Source organism: Ylistrum balloti, unplaced genomic scaffold (genome assembly GCF_031769215.1).
Source record: "Ylistrum balloti isolate Yb309-2 unplaced genomic scaffold, AGI_CSIRO_Ybal_v1 Utg371710, whole genome shotgun sequence".
In the NCBI taxonomy this organism is placed as follows: domain Eukaryota; kingdom Metazoa; phylum Mollusca; class Bivalvia; order Pectinida; family Pectinidae; genus Ylistrum; species Ylistrum balloti.
In genome coordinates, this window is record NW_026782861.1 from 317,920 (window position 1) to 330,060 (window position 12,141).

General features: G+C 32.9%; 1 protein-coding gene across 1 annotated transcript in view; it reads left to right on the plus strand.

Annotated features, from left to right (window-relative positions):
• Window positions 1-10,879, plus strand: part of LOC132563402 (anoctamin-4-like) — a 76,052-nt gene extending 65,173 nt beyond the window's left edge. The window contains exons 15-29 of the mRNA XM_060228164.1: window positions 60-226; window positions 630-712; window positions 1,368-1,430; window positions 1,819-1,893; window positions 2,844-3,008; window positions 3,619-3,655; window positions 4,539-4,650; window positions 4,940-4,997; window positions 5,867-5,964; window positions 6,867-7,003; window positions 7,797-7,949; window positions 8,266-8,318; window positions 8,847-9,034; window positions 9,515-9,647; window positions 10,180-10,879. Coding sequence (XP_060084147.1) covers window positions 60-226; window positions 630-712; window positions 1,368-1,430; window positions 1,819-1,893; window positions 2,844-3,008; window positions 3,619-3,655; window positions 4,539-4,650; window positions 4,940-4,997; window positions 5,867-5,964; window positions 6,867-7,003; window positions 7,797-7,949; window positions 8,266-8,318; window positions 8,847-9,034; window positions 9,515-9,647; window positions 10,180-10,362 — 1,705 coding nt within the window. The 3' untranslated portion in view covers window positions 10,363-10,879. The remainder of the gene's footprint in view (window positions 1-59; window positions 227-629; window positions 713-1,367; window positions 1,431-1,818; window positions 1,894-2,843; window positions 3,009-3,618; window positions 3,656-4,538; window positions 4,651-4,939; window positions 4,998-5,866; window positions 5,965-6,866; window positions 7,004-7,796; window positions 7,950-8,265; window positions 8,319-8,846; window positions 9,035-9,514; window positions 9,648-10,179) is intronic.
• Window positions 10,880-12,141: the final 1,262 nt, after the last annotated feature.

Here is a 12,141-nt window from a genome sequence, read left to right on the forward strand (position 1 = left end):
ACTTATAACAAGCCTGGGTTAGGAAGTTGGTATATATCACACTGTGTTTTATGTTTCAGTTCTGAGATCTGTGATGAGTCTGGGGTAGGAAACCTGACAATGTGTCCATTATGTGACAAACGTTGTTCCTACTGGAAACTTCACGACAGTTGTAATTACTCCCGTGCGACTTACTGGTTTGACAATTACGCCACTGTGGCCTTCGCACTCGTCATGGCATTATGGGGTTTGTAACGAATTATTGAAACAATTACAGCAATTACATTGTAGTGACTCACCTCAAAGAGACAAAAGGGTGTAATTAGTTGGGTTTTTTTTCCTTTGAAATTCCTCTTTGATATTTCTCAAGAATTACAAAAAAAAAAAAACATGTATTAAAAATGAAATAAAAAGTCTTTGTACTGAACATGTTCTGTTTGGGTCCAAGTTGTATATGCCATACTTATCTGTGATAGTTTTTGAAGATGACCATTAGCTGCTATTTTAGATCTTTACACATTTTTTTTGAAGTAGTTTGTCAGGTCAGTATCACGTTGATCCTCTGATTGTCTGTGATCTCTCCAGAATCTAGGATATTTATGAAGAAGCAAGTGGTATTTATGAACTACAATTGATTGTCTTGTTTGTAGCCTCATTTTTCCAAGAGTTTTGGAAGAGGAAAGCAGCAGAACTTGAATATGAATGGGATGTAGCAGACTTTGAGCTGGAAGAGGTGTGTATATGTTTGAGAGGTTCAGTACTACTGTGTACAGGGCCTTCAGACCTTCTTAGTGTAAAGATATGAATGGAAGCTCATGTCATACAGAGTGTTCCAAGCTGCTTTGACTGGGGTTGATATTGCAACATTGTTAATCAGCTTTAAAAATATCTTTTTAAACCCTACCATTTTATAGGCGCATCACATCCCATTCCAAATCATATATTGAGTACTGTCAGTAGGTTTTAGTTCATTTTCAGCCAGTAGTATCTTATTATCAGGTTCTGTAACTTATCTAGTTTAAATACAGTCAGGAGTAGTTTATATAGATCAAATTGATAAAGTTTTATTGAATTTCAAAATAATTATTAATTCCTGATAAGGCCTTTTCATTATACTAATGGGTAACATTTATCACCAAACTTTCAAACTAAATATATTGAAATCCTTTCAATATATTGCCAAACCCAAACTTTTGCTAGGCTTTGCAAGACAATCGATGGCAGTGTAACAACCGAAAAGTTTCACAGACAAATGATTGCAGTGAAGTTTTAATTTACAAATAGTGTAGGTATGTCAAGGTTTTACTAATTGCTATTGCTGTATACAGGATTTAAATTGACAAACAGGGTAAAAAATTATTTAAATCATATGTATACTTTCTTTGAAGGAAACCGTCAGACCTGAGTTTGAAGCTGGAGTTCGACATAGGAAAACCAATCCTGTCACTAAGGTAAACCTTCGGTTCCATTTAATATCACATTGCTTAATATGGACATGTCACTTAATGTAACATTGGTTTATGTAACATCTTAACATTACATTTTACTGGAATACATGTGTGATAATAAAGCTCAAAACAGCTTTGTCTATACAGATAAGAAGAAATATGTTCACCTTCTTTTGTGGTGCTGCGAATCCATTTTTACTCTTATCATTAATATTCTACCACAGTTAAATTCATTTTATCTGATTTTCTGAAATACAGGTATTATGTGTTTTGTAAGACACTACAACCATTGCAAAGGACTGTTTTAGGTTCCAAATTTTGACACATTGCTGTCATTTCTTTAGGTATTTACAGATCCTCACCTTTTTTGTGTTTTTTTTCGTATTTCCAGAAAGATGAACCATTCCTACCAATTTGGAGCAAGTGCTGTCGCTACAGCACCACTTTTACAGTTTTAGTGTTTTTTGTAAGTAAAACAGATTATAGTAAATTCATTTTTAAAAACCATCTCCAGGAAGAGACCACCTGTGCTATGAGACCACCTCTGTTAAGAGACCACTGTTTTAGAGACCACTGCTGTTAAGAGACAATTCCTGTTAAGAATTTACCTGTGTTCAGAGACTACCTCTGTTAAGAGACCATTGTTTAAAGACCACTACTGTTAAGAGACAACCTCTATTAAGAATCCACTTGTGTTCAGAGACTATCTCTGTCAGCATACCATATCTGATAAGAGACCATTTGAGTTCAGAGAAATAAACAATCTGTTAAACTTTTGAAACCCTAACCCTGTGTATCGGTTCAGAGATCACCTCTAAAAAGAGACCACCTGTGTTAAGAGACCTTGTTTTGGACAGAGGTGATCACTGAACACTGTAAACTGTCCATGTTGGTGTTATTCTATTATTTATCAGGGAAACATGTTAAGGTAATCACACCATCTGATGAGAAGTCTGAGCTAGGTTAATAAACAGAATAAACTTTACACAGGGATCAAAAGAAAAAAAATAAGAGCTAAAAATTACTTGATTCTTACCACTATTAATTTCAAGGATAAAGATCACATACTGTGAAATCTTTCTATTTCGCTGGTACATGTACTCTTAATTCACAGTCATATGAGCACGAACTGTTGGAATCAGTATAAGTACATTTATTGAGCTATATTTAGCCAGAAAATCAAGCATCTGCAGGGAAAGCAATGTTTTGAAAACTACAAAAATTGAGCCCCAAGGAAATTTATGATTTTACAATAGGTAATTCTAAAATATACTGATATAAAAAGCAAAGAAAAATACTGCAAATGTGTAGCAAACTATGGTTTGATTGACGGAGTTTGTTCTATGAGTGATTTACATGGGACAATTAATGCACTATGGAAACCATGGCTATAAGGAATATTTATTTTTGTTGTAGCTGTGCATTGTATTAGCAGCAGTGTTTGGCGTCATTTTGTATCGAATCGTCATTGTCTCCATCCTCTATGCCAATCAGGAAGGCATCATCAAGTCACGAGCAAGCTTCATCGCCAGCACAACAGCAGCTTGTATCAACTTGGTCATCATTCTCATCCTCAGTTTCGTAAGTAACCATTGAAGTGATAAACTCGTTAGATATCTCATCCTCAGTTTCGTAAGTAACCATTGAAATGATAAACTCGTTAGATTTCTCATCCCTAGTTTCGTATCCAACCATTAAAATGATAAACTCATCAGATTTCTCATCCTCAGTTTCGTAAGTAACCATTGTAGTGATAAACTTGTTAGATTTCTCATCCTTATTATCCTTAGTTTCGTATTTCACCATTAAAATGACAAACTTGTCAGAGTTTTCATCCTCAGTTTTGTATCTAACCATTAAAATGATTAGCTTAGTCAGAGTTCTAGTCCTTAGTTTAGTAAATAACCATGGCGACAGATAACTGTGAGAGTTTGTTATCCTCAGTTTTGTAAAAAATCATGAAAATGATAAATTTTCATCATTCTTTTAGAATCTTTTATAAACAACTTTGGAAATAATAAATTTGTGTGAATTTTCATCCAGAGTCTCTGCTGTATCTGTAATATGTCAATTCGAACCAGTAGTTTTGTCAAAGATGTCAAAAATATATTTCAGAGCTGAATAACTAGTCATTAATGTAAATTCTTCATCAGAGTTTGTATATTAAATGTGGAGAAATGCTTGGTTGCAGGTTTATCAAAGAATCGCCCTGTTCTTGACAAATCTTGGTAAGTGTATGTAATGAAATCAAGTTTAAAGGTGAACGAAATGCAATTTTGTTTTTGTAAATTTCCCTGGTTATTAAATTTGATATATTTATATGTGTCGTTTATCTTAAAATGGTGAAATAATAAATGTTCAGTCGAAATTGTATCAAAGAGTCTTGCATGAGTTATCAATTTATTCTAAAAAGTAATTCAATGTAAATTTTCTCAAATAAACAGCAACATATATATAGTCTAATTGCTCCAGTCAGCACGACTCTGAGTACCCAACTATAGAGTCATAGTGATTTGGGGAAACAAATTGTTCCATTCATGTATCCAGTGATTAAGGAGAAAGATTGGAGACCTTTTTCTATTCAACATTGAACTGGTTATTCAGCATGTACTGTAAAATCGTATTTATTTGTGATGAATTTATTTTCTTTGATTTTGTGGATGTTTTTTGTATGTGAATTCATATGTCCAGGAACTGATGAAATTTTACTGATGAAAATGAAAAAGTAGATATTTTGACCAACATTTATCCACAAAGTCATATCTGCATAAAATAGTAAACAAAACATAAAAACAAGAAACACAAAACAAAAGTTGTATCGCACAGAAATATACGATTTCACAGTAGTAAAGGTGGCCGAGTCTTGAGGCTGATGATAGTTGATAACTTTTCATACAGTTAATTTGGTGCAGAGCACTGAAATAGAGTTTGGTTTAACCATGCAATTTATTGTATTTTGATAATATAGTAAAAGGTTAAGACATCAGGGGGCAAATAATGTCAGATCTCTATTGCAATAAAATTATTTATGAATATCTGTTACGAGTTTTGAGCTTGGATGATTGATTTAGTTACATGCTTGAGTTCATGGTCTTATGACTGCCATTCCAGAACAACATCGTACCCAGACAGAATGGGAAGACGGCTTTACATTTAAGATGTTCCTGTTCCAGTTTGTCAATTACTATTCGTCCATCTTTTACATCGCTTTCTTCAAGGGCAAGTAAGTATTGAACACCCGCTTTGATGGACATCACCTATCTGTGATAAGTAGGTCAACTATTAAAAAAGAGGACACATATCTTTGGTATAGAGGTCAAACACTCTCAGTTGTGACAGATTTGATTTCCCTCACATTGTTTTATGTGTAAAAGGATATTTTGATATCTTGAAAATATTTTCATTGAGTAATATAAAAATGAAGGTATTGTTGATTGTAGAATGACAACAGTTTATCAGAATTAATCATCAACTTATTACTGAGAAGAATTAATGTACCTCTTGTGTTTCAGGTTTGTTGGTCGACCTGGTGACTATAACTACAGCCTATTGGACAGGAGACAAGAAGAGGTAAGGCACTGATGGTTAGAGTGGTTGGAAAGTGGGGGTCCTGATGGTTAGAGTGGTTGGAAGGTGGGGGTCCTGATTGGTTAAAGTGGTTGGAAAGTGGGGGTCCTGATGGTTAGAGTGGCTGGAAAGTGGGAGTCCTGATGGTTACAGTGGTTGGAAAGTGGGGGTCCTGATGGTTAGAGTGGTTGGATAGTGGGGGTCCTGATGGTTAGAGTGGTTGGAAAGTGGGGGTCCTGATGGTTAGAGTGGTTGGAAAGTGGGGGTCCTGATGGTTAGAGTGGTTGGAAAGTGGGGGTCCTGATGGTTAGAGTGGTTGGAAAGTGGGGGTCCTGATGGTTAGAGTGGTTGGATAGTGGGGGTCCTGATGGTTAGAGTGGTTGGAAAGTGGGGGTCCTGATTGGTTAAAGTGGTTGGAAAGTGGGGGTCCTGATGGTTAGAGTGGTTGGAAAGTGGGGGTCCTGATGGTTACAGTGGTTGGAAAGTGGGGGTCCTGATGGTTAGAGTGGTTGGATAGTGGGGGTCCTGATGGTTAGAGTGGTTGGAAAGTGGGGGTCCTGATGGTTAGAGTGGTTGGAAAGTAGCGGTCCTGATGGTTAGAGTGGTTGGAAAGTGGGGGTCCTGATGGTTAGATTACTTTGGTTGTGAGCTTTATTGGCTGGTAGTCATGGTAACACAATGCATAATTTTGATATTTAATTTCCATTTTCATTTCTATTTTTAGTGAAAAAAGGAGAGAATTTCTGAAATTGTCATTTATCAAATTCCCTATTTTTTTTCATTTGTTAATATCAGAATGTTTACAGTAAATGTTATATTTTCTATACTTAATTTTGAGAGTAATTACAGTAATTGTTTATGTTTATTTTCAGTGTGATCCATCTGGATGCCTGATAGAGCTATGTATTCAACTGGCTGTGGTCATGGTCGGCAAACAAGCCTTCAACAACTTCAAAGAAATCATTCTACCGTAAGTGGGCTATAAATTTATTTTTGTTGAAATATTTCCTAGGAAATACAATGAAAAGTGACAAGTTCTTAGAATCCCATTTTCCTGTAAATGTAAACTTCCCAAAAAATCACTTATTGCATGGTGTAGTGTCTGTCTCTTGGTGAGAAAAAAAAACAACTTCTTAAACAAGCTGAGAAGGAGGACAATTAAATGATTGACCTTCAGGATCAGAGAGGTCAAACGTATCAATCTTTTCAAGACTTTTTTTCTGAACAACAAGAATCATTTGGTAGTATACTTCACTGTAACAAACTGGAAAAATGAAGTGTTAGTATCAACATAACAATGAAATCTGATTCAAATTTTCTTCTCAAGATGAAGGACAGGTGAGCAATACAGGACCATTTGGCATCTTGTTGAAATTCAGTATCTTCAGATGACACTGTGTTAACTTATAATTTCCATTTTTACAAGGATAATAATTTCCTAGACCATAAAAATGGTTTTGTGAAAACACTATCTCCTGGAAAATATGGGATTTTTTATCTTGAAGTATGCCAACCTAACAATAAAATAAAAAAACCAGTTATCGTCCTGTAATAAGCCCACCCCATATCTATCACTGTTTACTATGATAAAATGAAGCAAAAAGTTATCTCATTGTCCTACTATGAAAAAAAAAAAAAAAAAATTGTTCATTTTTTTCCAGTAGTAAGCTCAACCCATATCTATTGCAATTTACTTAAATAAAAAAAATTTTGTCCTACCCAAAATTATTTGATTTTTTCCTATTATAAGCCCACCCTCCAACTTTGAATTGGAAGGTTAACCTACCTGGTCTTATTGCTTGATAAATACAGTTATATACTAGACCTTAAATATTTATTATGTCTGATAATTTTCCTTTATGTCTTGCATAGAAAACTGATGGTGTGGTTTAAGTCTCGGTCAGCCAACAAGGACCCCAACGAGGAGAAAGTATATTCCAGATGGGAACAAGACTTTAATCTGGCTGACATACCAAACCTTGGGCTGTTTGATGAATATCTGGAAATGGGTAAACGATTTAAGCAATGTTAACTCCAGGTCTCCAAGTTTTTATAAAGACGTTTTAATTTCTTTGAGAAATGTTTTCTGTTTTCATGTAATGATGTGACTTGGTACACCTTCGATGTTATTGTCCACTCATGATAGGAAAATAAAAATTGATAACTTATATAACCTGAGTTGGATCATTTAGACAATACCTTAGTATAGTTTTGTCGTTATTTACGAATATATTATCTTTTTGACAGTAATCCAGTATTGTTTTGTTGTTATTTATAGATATATAATCTTTTTGACAGTAATCCAGTATAGTTTTGTCGTTATTTACGAATATGTAATCTTTTTGACAGTAATCCAGTATAGTTTTGTCGTTATTTACAAATATGTAATCTTTTTGACAGTAATCAAGTATAGTTTTCTGGTTATTTACAAATATGTAATCTTTTTGACAGTAATCCAGTATGGTTTTGTCGTTATTTACAAATATATAATCTTTTTGACAGTAATCCAGTATAGTTTTGTCGTTATTTACAAATATGTAATCTTTTTGACAGTAATCCAGTATAGTTTTCTGGTTATTTACAAATATATAATCTTTTTGACAGAAATCCAGTATAGTTTTGTCGTTATTTACAAATATGTAATCTTTTTGTAACAAGTAAGTTTTCTGGTTATTTAAAAATATGTAATCTTTTTGACAGTAATCCAGTATAGTTTTGTCGTTATTTACAAATATGTAATCTTTTTGACAGTAATCCAGTATGGTTTTGTCGTTATTTACAAATGTATAATCTTTTTGACAGTAATCCAGTATGGTTTCGTCACCATCTTTGTGGCTGCCTTCCCACTGGCTCCTTTGTTTGCTTTGCTGAACAACGTATTTGAGATTAGATTGGACGCTTACAAATTCGTTACGCAGTGGAAACGACCAATGGCAGCACGGGCACAAGACATAGGTACGTGTTCAATACAGTGACCAGTGGATATTTAAACGGATGCCTGTATATCTGTAGAAATGTAAAAATGTGCAGATATTGTGATAATTATTTTCTAAAGCCTGAGAGTAAACAAAGTGGAAATGTAAACTCAGTTTTGAATAAAGTTGGAAAACTGTTTAAAATGAATAAGGCTTATTTAGTCGAAATTTGCAAATGCTGTTAGTAAGCAGTTGATATTTATTACAACTATCAAATTTTGGTGGAGAGTTTGTGGTCATTTCCGATTTGCATACAAATTATCGTCGTCCTGAAACCCTTGTTTTCTTTTCTCCAGGAATTTGGTTTGGGATTTTGAGAGGGATATCAGCCATTGCGGTGATATCTAATGTAAGTGTATTTTGTCTGTATCTGTCTCACATAAAATCCTCCTGGTCATTGAATTGTCAGTAACATAATTACATATTTATATTGATTTTTCATACAATTTCTTGAATTAAAATTCCTTGTTAGTGTGAAATTTCATTTTAGATTTTAATGTCCCCACCATGAGATGACTAGGGACATACTCAGTTTGCAGGGTTGTAGGTGTGGGCAGCCTTCTTTAAAGTTAGGCTGTTTGTCTGTTAATGATACTAATTTAAAATACATTAAAAAAAAAAAAAATACCAAGAAATTACCAACAAGTGAACAGAATCATAATCCAAACTCAAATGCCATAAAACTAGGGCAAAATATGAACAAAAGAAAGATTTACACAAAAACTTCGGAAAAAGTACCAGACGAATTAAACCATATGAAAGTATAGTAATTATTACTGAAATGAAATAATATTTTCTGAGGTTTTTCTGTCAGATTTTTCCTTTTAAAATTTGTTCTGAGGAAATTTTTGCATCAGGTTTTTTTCTTGTTATACAGGGTGTGATAATTGCCTTCACGTCAGAGTTTGTCCCCAAGCTGGTGTACAGATATGGTTACAGCTCTGACCAGTCAATGAATGGCTATGCCAATTTCAGTCTGTCTGTCTTTGACGTTAACGACTTCCAGGCAAAGAGCATTCCAGATGACCCTCAATTTGATGTATTTGGGAATGTCACATACTGCAGGTAAGCAAAGAGAGGTCATTTGGGTAAAACTATATTGAAAACTTGAAATTAAGGAGACAAATTATGTGAAGGTTTCTTTTTATCAATTGTTATGTTATCAAATTCCTGACAATCACAGATGTATTGAGATTTTTTTCACCTTGTTTTTTCATACTACTTTATCTAAAAATAAGCCCACATGGCCAATAATGAAATTTGGGTTCAAAATAAGGGAGCTGGCTTATTGCAGGACCAGGAAATAGTATTTATTGACATTTTACTGAACATCAATATATATATATATATATATATAAGTGGGCTTATTACCATAGATGGACTTATTAAGCAATATAAATGCAGTTTATTAAAAAGACAAACAAACTTTGGGGTCAAACTTAAGATCTGTAAAATGTTACAAAGAAGTCTTGATGCATTTCACTTCAAGAAGTTTTATAAAGTTAATCACAGGTTATTTGGATAATTGTCTGCTCTGTCGCTCAGATACCGTGATTACCGTCAGCCGCCCACTAATTACGCTGGAGAGGCAGGAATAGCGACAGGTGAAGAGTACACATTTACTCTGATGTACTGGCACATTCTGGCCGCAAGGCTGGCTTTCATCGTCGTGTTTGAGGTAGGCTGATATTCAGATAACATGAATAAGTTACTTTCAGGGTTTTCAAGTCAGTTTTCAAGTTTTTTTTTCTTCTCAATCTATCTTTAAAAAACTTGTTTGAGGAAACTTTAGATAAATTGCAGTTCTTTTTTAGAAATATTTCTCGCTTATTTGGTGACTTCAAATTCAAATGAAAACTAAGACAATTAACTTCAGTGAACATCGGTGAGAATATTAAACATAGCTAATAAATTTGAATTAAGATATATTTCTGGATAAATAGATTCAAGTTACTTGATTTCAAAAGGAATTTTATCTTTTCTAATGTTTTTGCTGTATTTATCTGGATCTCGGCACTCTCTGATGGCTTTGCTCTTTGAAAAAAAAAAATTTTTTTTACACTTAAGATTTTGTCTTCGTTTGTGAATTATCAATTGTTTTAGTTAGTTTGATTCAGACCTTATGAATATTCATTATAATTTGATATATAGTTATGTTTTAAGTATTAAAAGATATTTTGTATTTTATTATATTTGCATTATGTTTACAGAACCTGATTGTGTTTGCAACCTGGTTAGTAATGTACCTCATCCCAGACATGCCGGGCACAGTGAAACTGCAGATGTTGAGAGAAAACTACTTGGCCAAGGAAGCACTTTACACGGCAGAGACGGTCACGAAAGTAAAACGTGGCAACATTAACTCCACTAATGCGACAAATACACAATTCTGATGACAACTTTGGGTGTAATGTTAAGGAAAATCATACCAAAAGCAAAACAAAACAATTCAAGAAAGGCCCTCATTATTTACAGGAAGTAATAAACTCCACCAGAACTCTAAAGTATTTAACAATGGCTGATATTATGAATATTTGATAATACAGAATTCTTTCTGTTATTTGTTAGAAGAATCTGGATTTTTTTCAAAAGTTTATTTCGAAAGAATTTAAATCAGAATCTCGGCCCGACTTTCCATAACTGGTATTTGTGATACAGTGTTTCTACACAGCCATCAAACATGATGTTATTTTCTCACTGTACCTGTCTTTATAACTTCTGTGAATTTTTGAGTCATTGTAATCTAACACCTTTCAGGTTGTGGTTGTTGTTTAAAAACCAAAGTCCTTTGATTATAGATATTTGTGAAAGTTTTAGTCAACCACTGATACCAGACTGATGAATAACATATAGATTTATATATTTGTATTAATTAACGTAGAATTCTGTGAGAAATTTTCAAAAATCCTTGACACTGACTTTTATAAATTCAATTAAGTTTTATTCAATAGTTGATGTTTGTATTTAAGTTATTTCTTTTACAGTTTCTATATGAAATATTATATTCTCTCTAAGCCTTATAAAATATTGTATATCAAAAAGTTTATATTTTATTAATCAATCTTTATTTATAAAATAAAACAAATAGATGTACAAAAAAAAATTTTTTTTAAATCTTTTAATAGTGCTATGTTAGTGATTTATATTGAGTTAAAACTGATGTTAGTGTTAAGAGCAAGATGTCATGGCGGGATGTGGACCTATTTTGGATTTAAATTTTAACTTTGCTGTGACAGAATTAAATGATCAAATAATCCTTTTTTTTTTATTATTTTAAAACATTTTCTTTAACATAAGTTTGATGTTAAAGTTTAAAATCAAGAGCTGCAAAGAACAAATCATTTTATGGTTAGTGAGATTTCATTCCTGTTATGAATTTTGAAGGAAAAAATTCCTCACCTTGTTTATGAATCTGTTCTTTGACAATTACAGTTGAAATTCAGTATGTAAAGTCACTGGTATCAAAATTAGTATTTTCAAGATGTGTTAGAATCATAAGTATACTGTTTCATATATGTTGGATATTAAATCTTTGATAAAACAATTTCTTTGATGTAATCCCACCTTATGTATGCAAATTAAGCTATATCTATAAGAAATGTAATTATTTTTTTTTTTTATACAAAGCTAGTCTTGAACCTTAAATGTGAAGATGACGTATCAATATCCTAAGATATAATTTCTTCCCAAATATTAAATTTGAAGCAAACAAAGATTCTGATAAAAGTCTTTTGAAGAATTTAACACAGGAGCATACTGTTAGTTTAATTCCTTTGGTTCAGTCATAATGTTACTTGGCTTCTTAGTATACTTACTTCACTGGGGTAGAAAGATCTTGTTGAGATGCAGATTTTCACATTAGGTTAATTTGACTCCTGCAGTATTTGCATATTTATGAGATGGTCATTTCACATTAAACATTTCATTATGTATGCAAATACCAATGTCTTAAAGCAGGAGCAATTTAGTTTTTCAAGATGAGATATTATTTAAGTCTTGTGAGATCATCATCATGTTATTAAAATGGGCACTGTATATATATTTTTAGTGCCTTGTCTCTTAATTACCTATATATTCTGTTTCCATATCTAATTAGGTATGTAAATATTCCTATTTTTCAGGTGATGAATATTCATATGTAATGAATATTCATATATAATGATCATATGTCA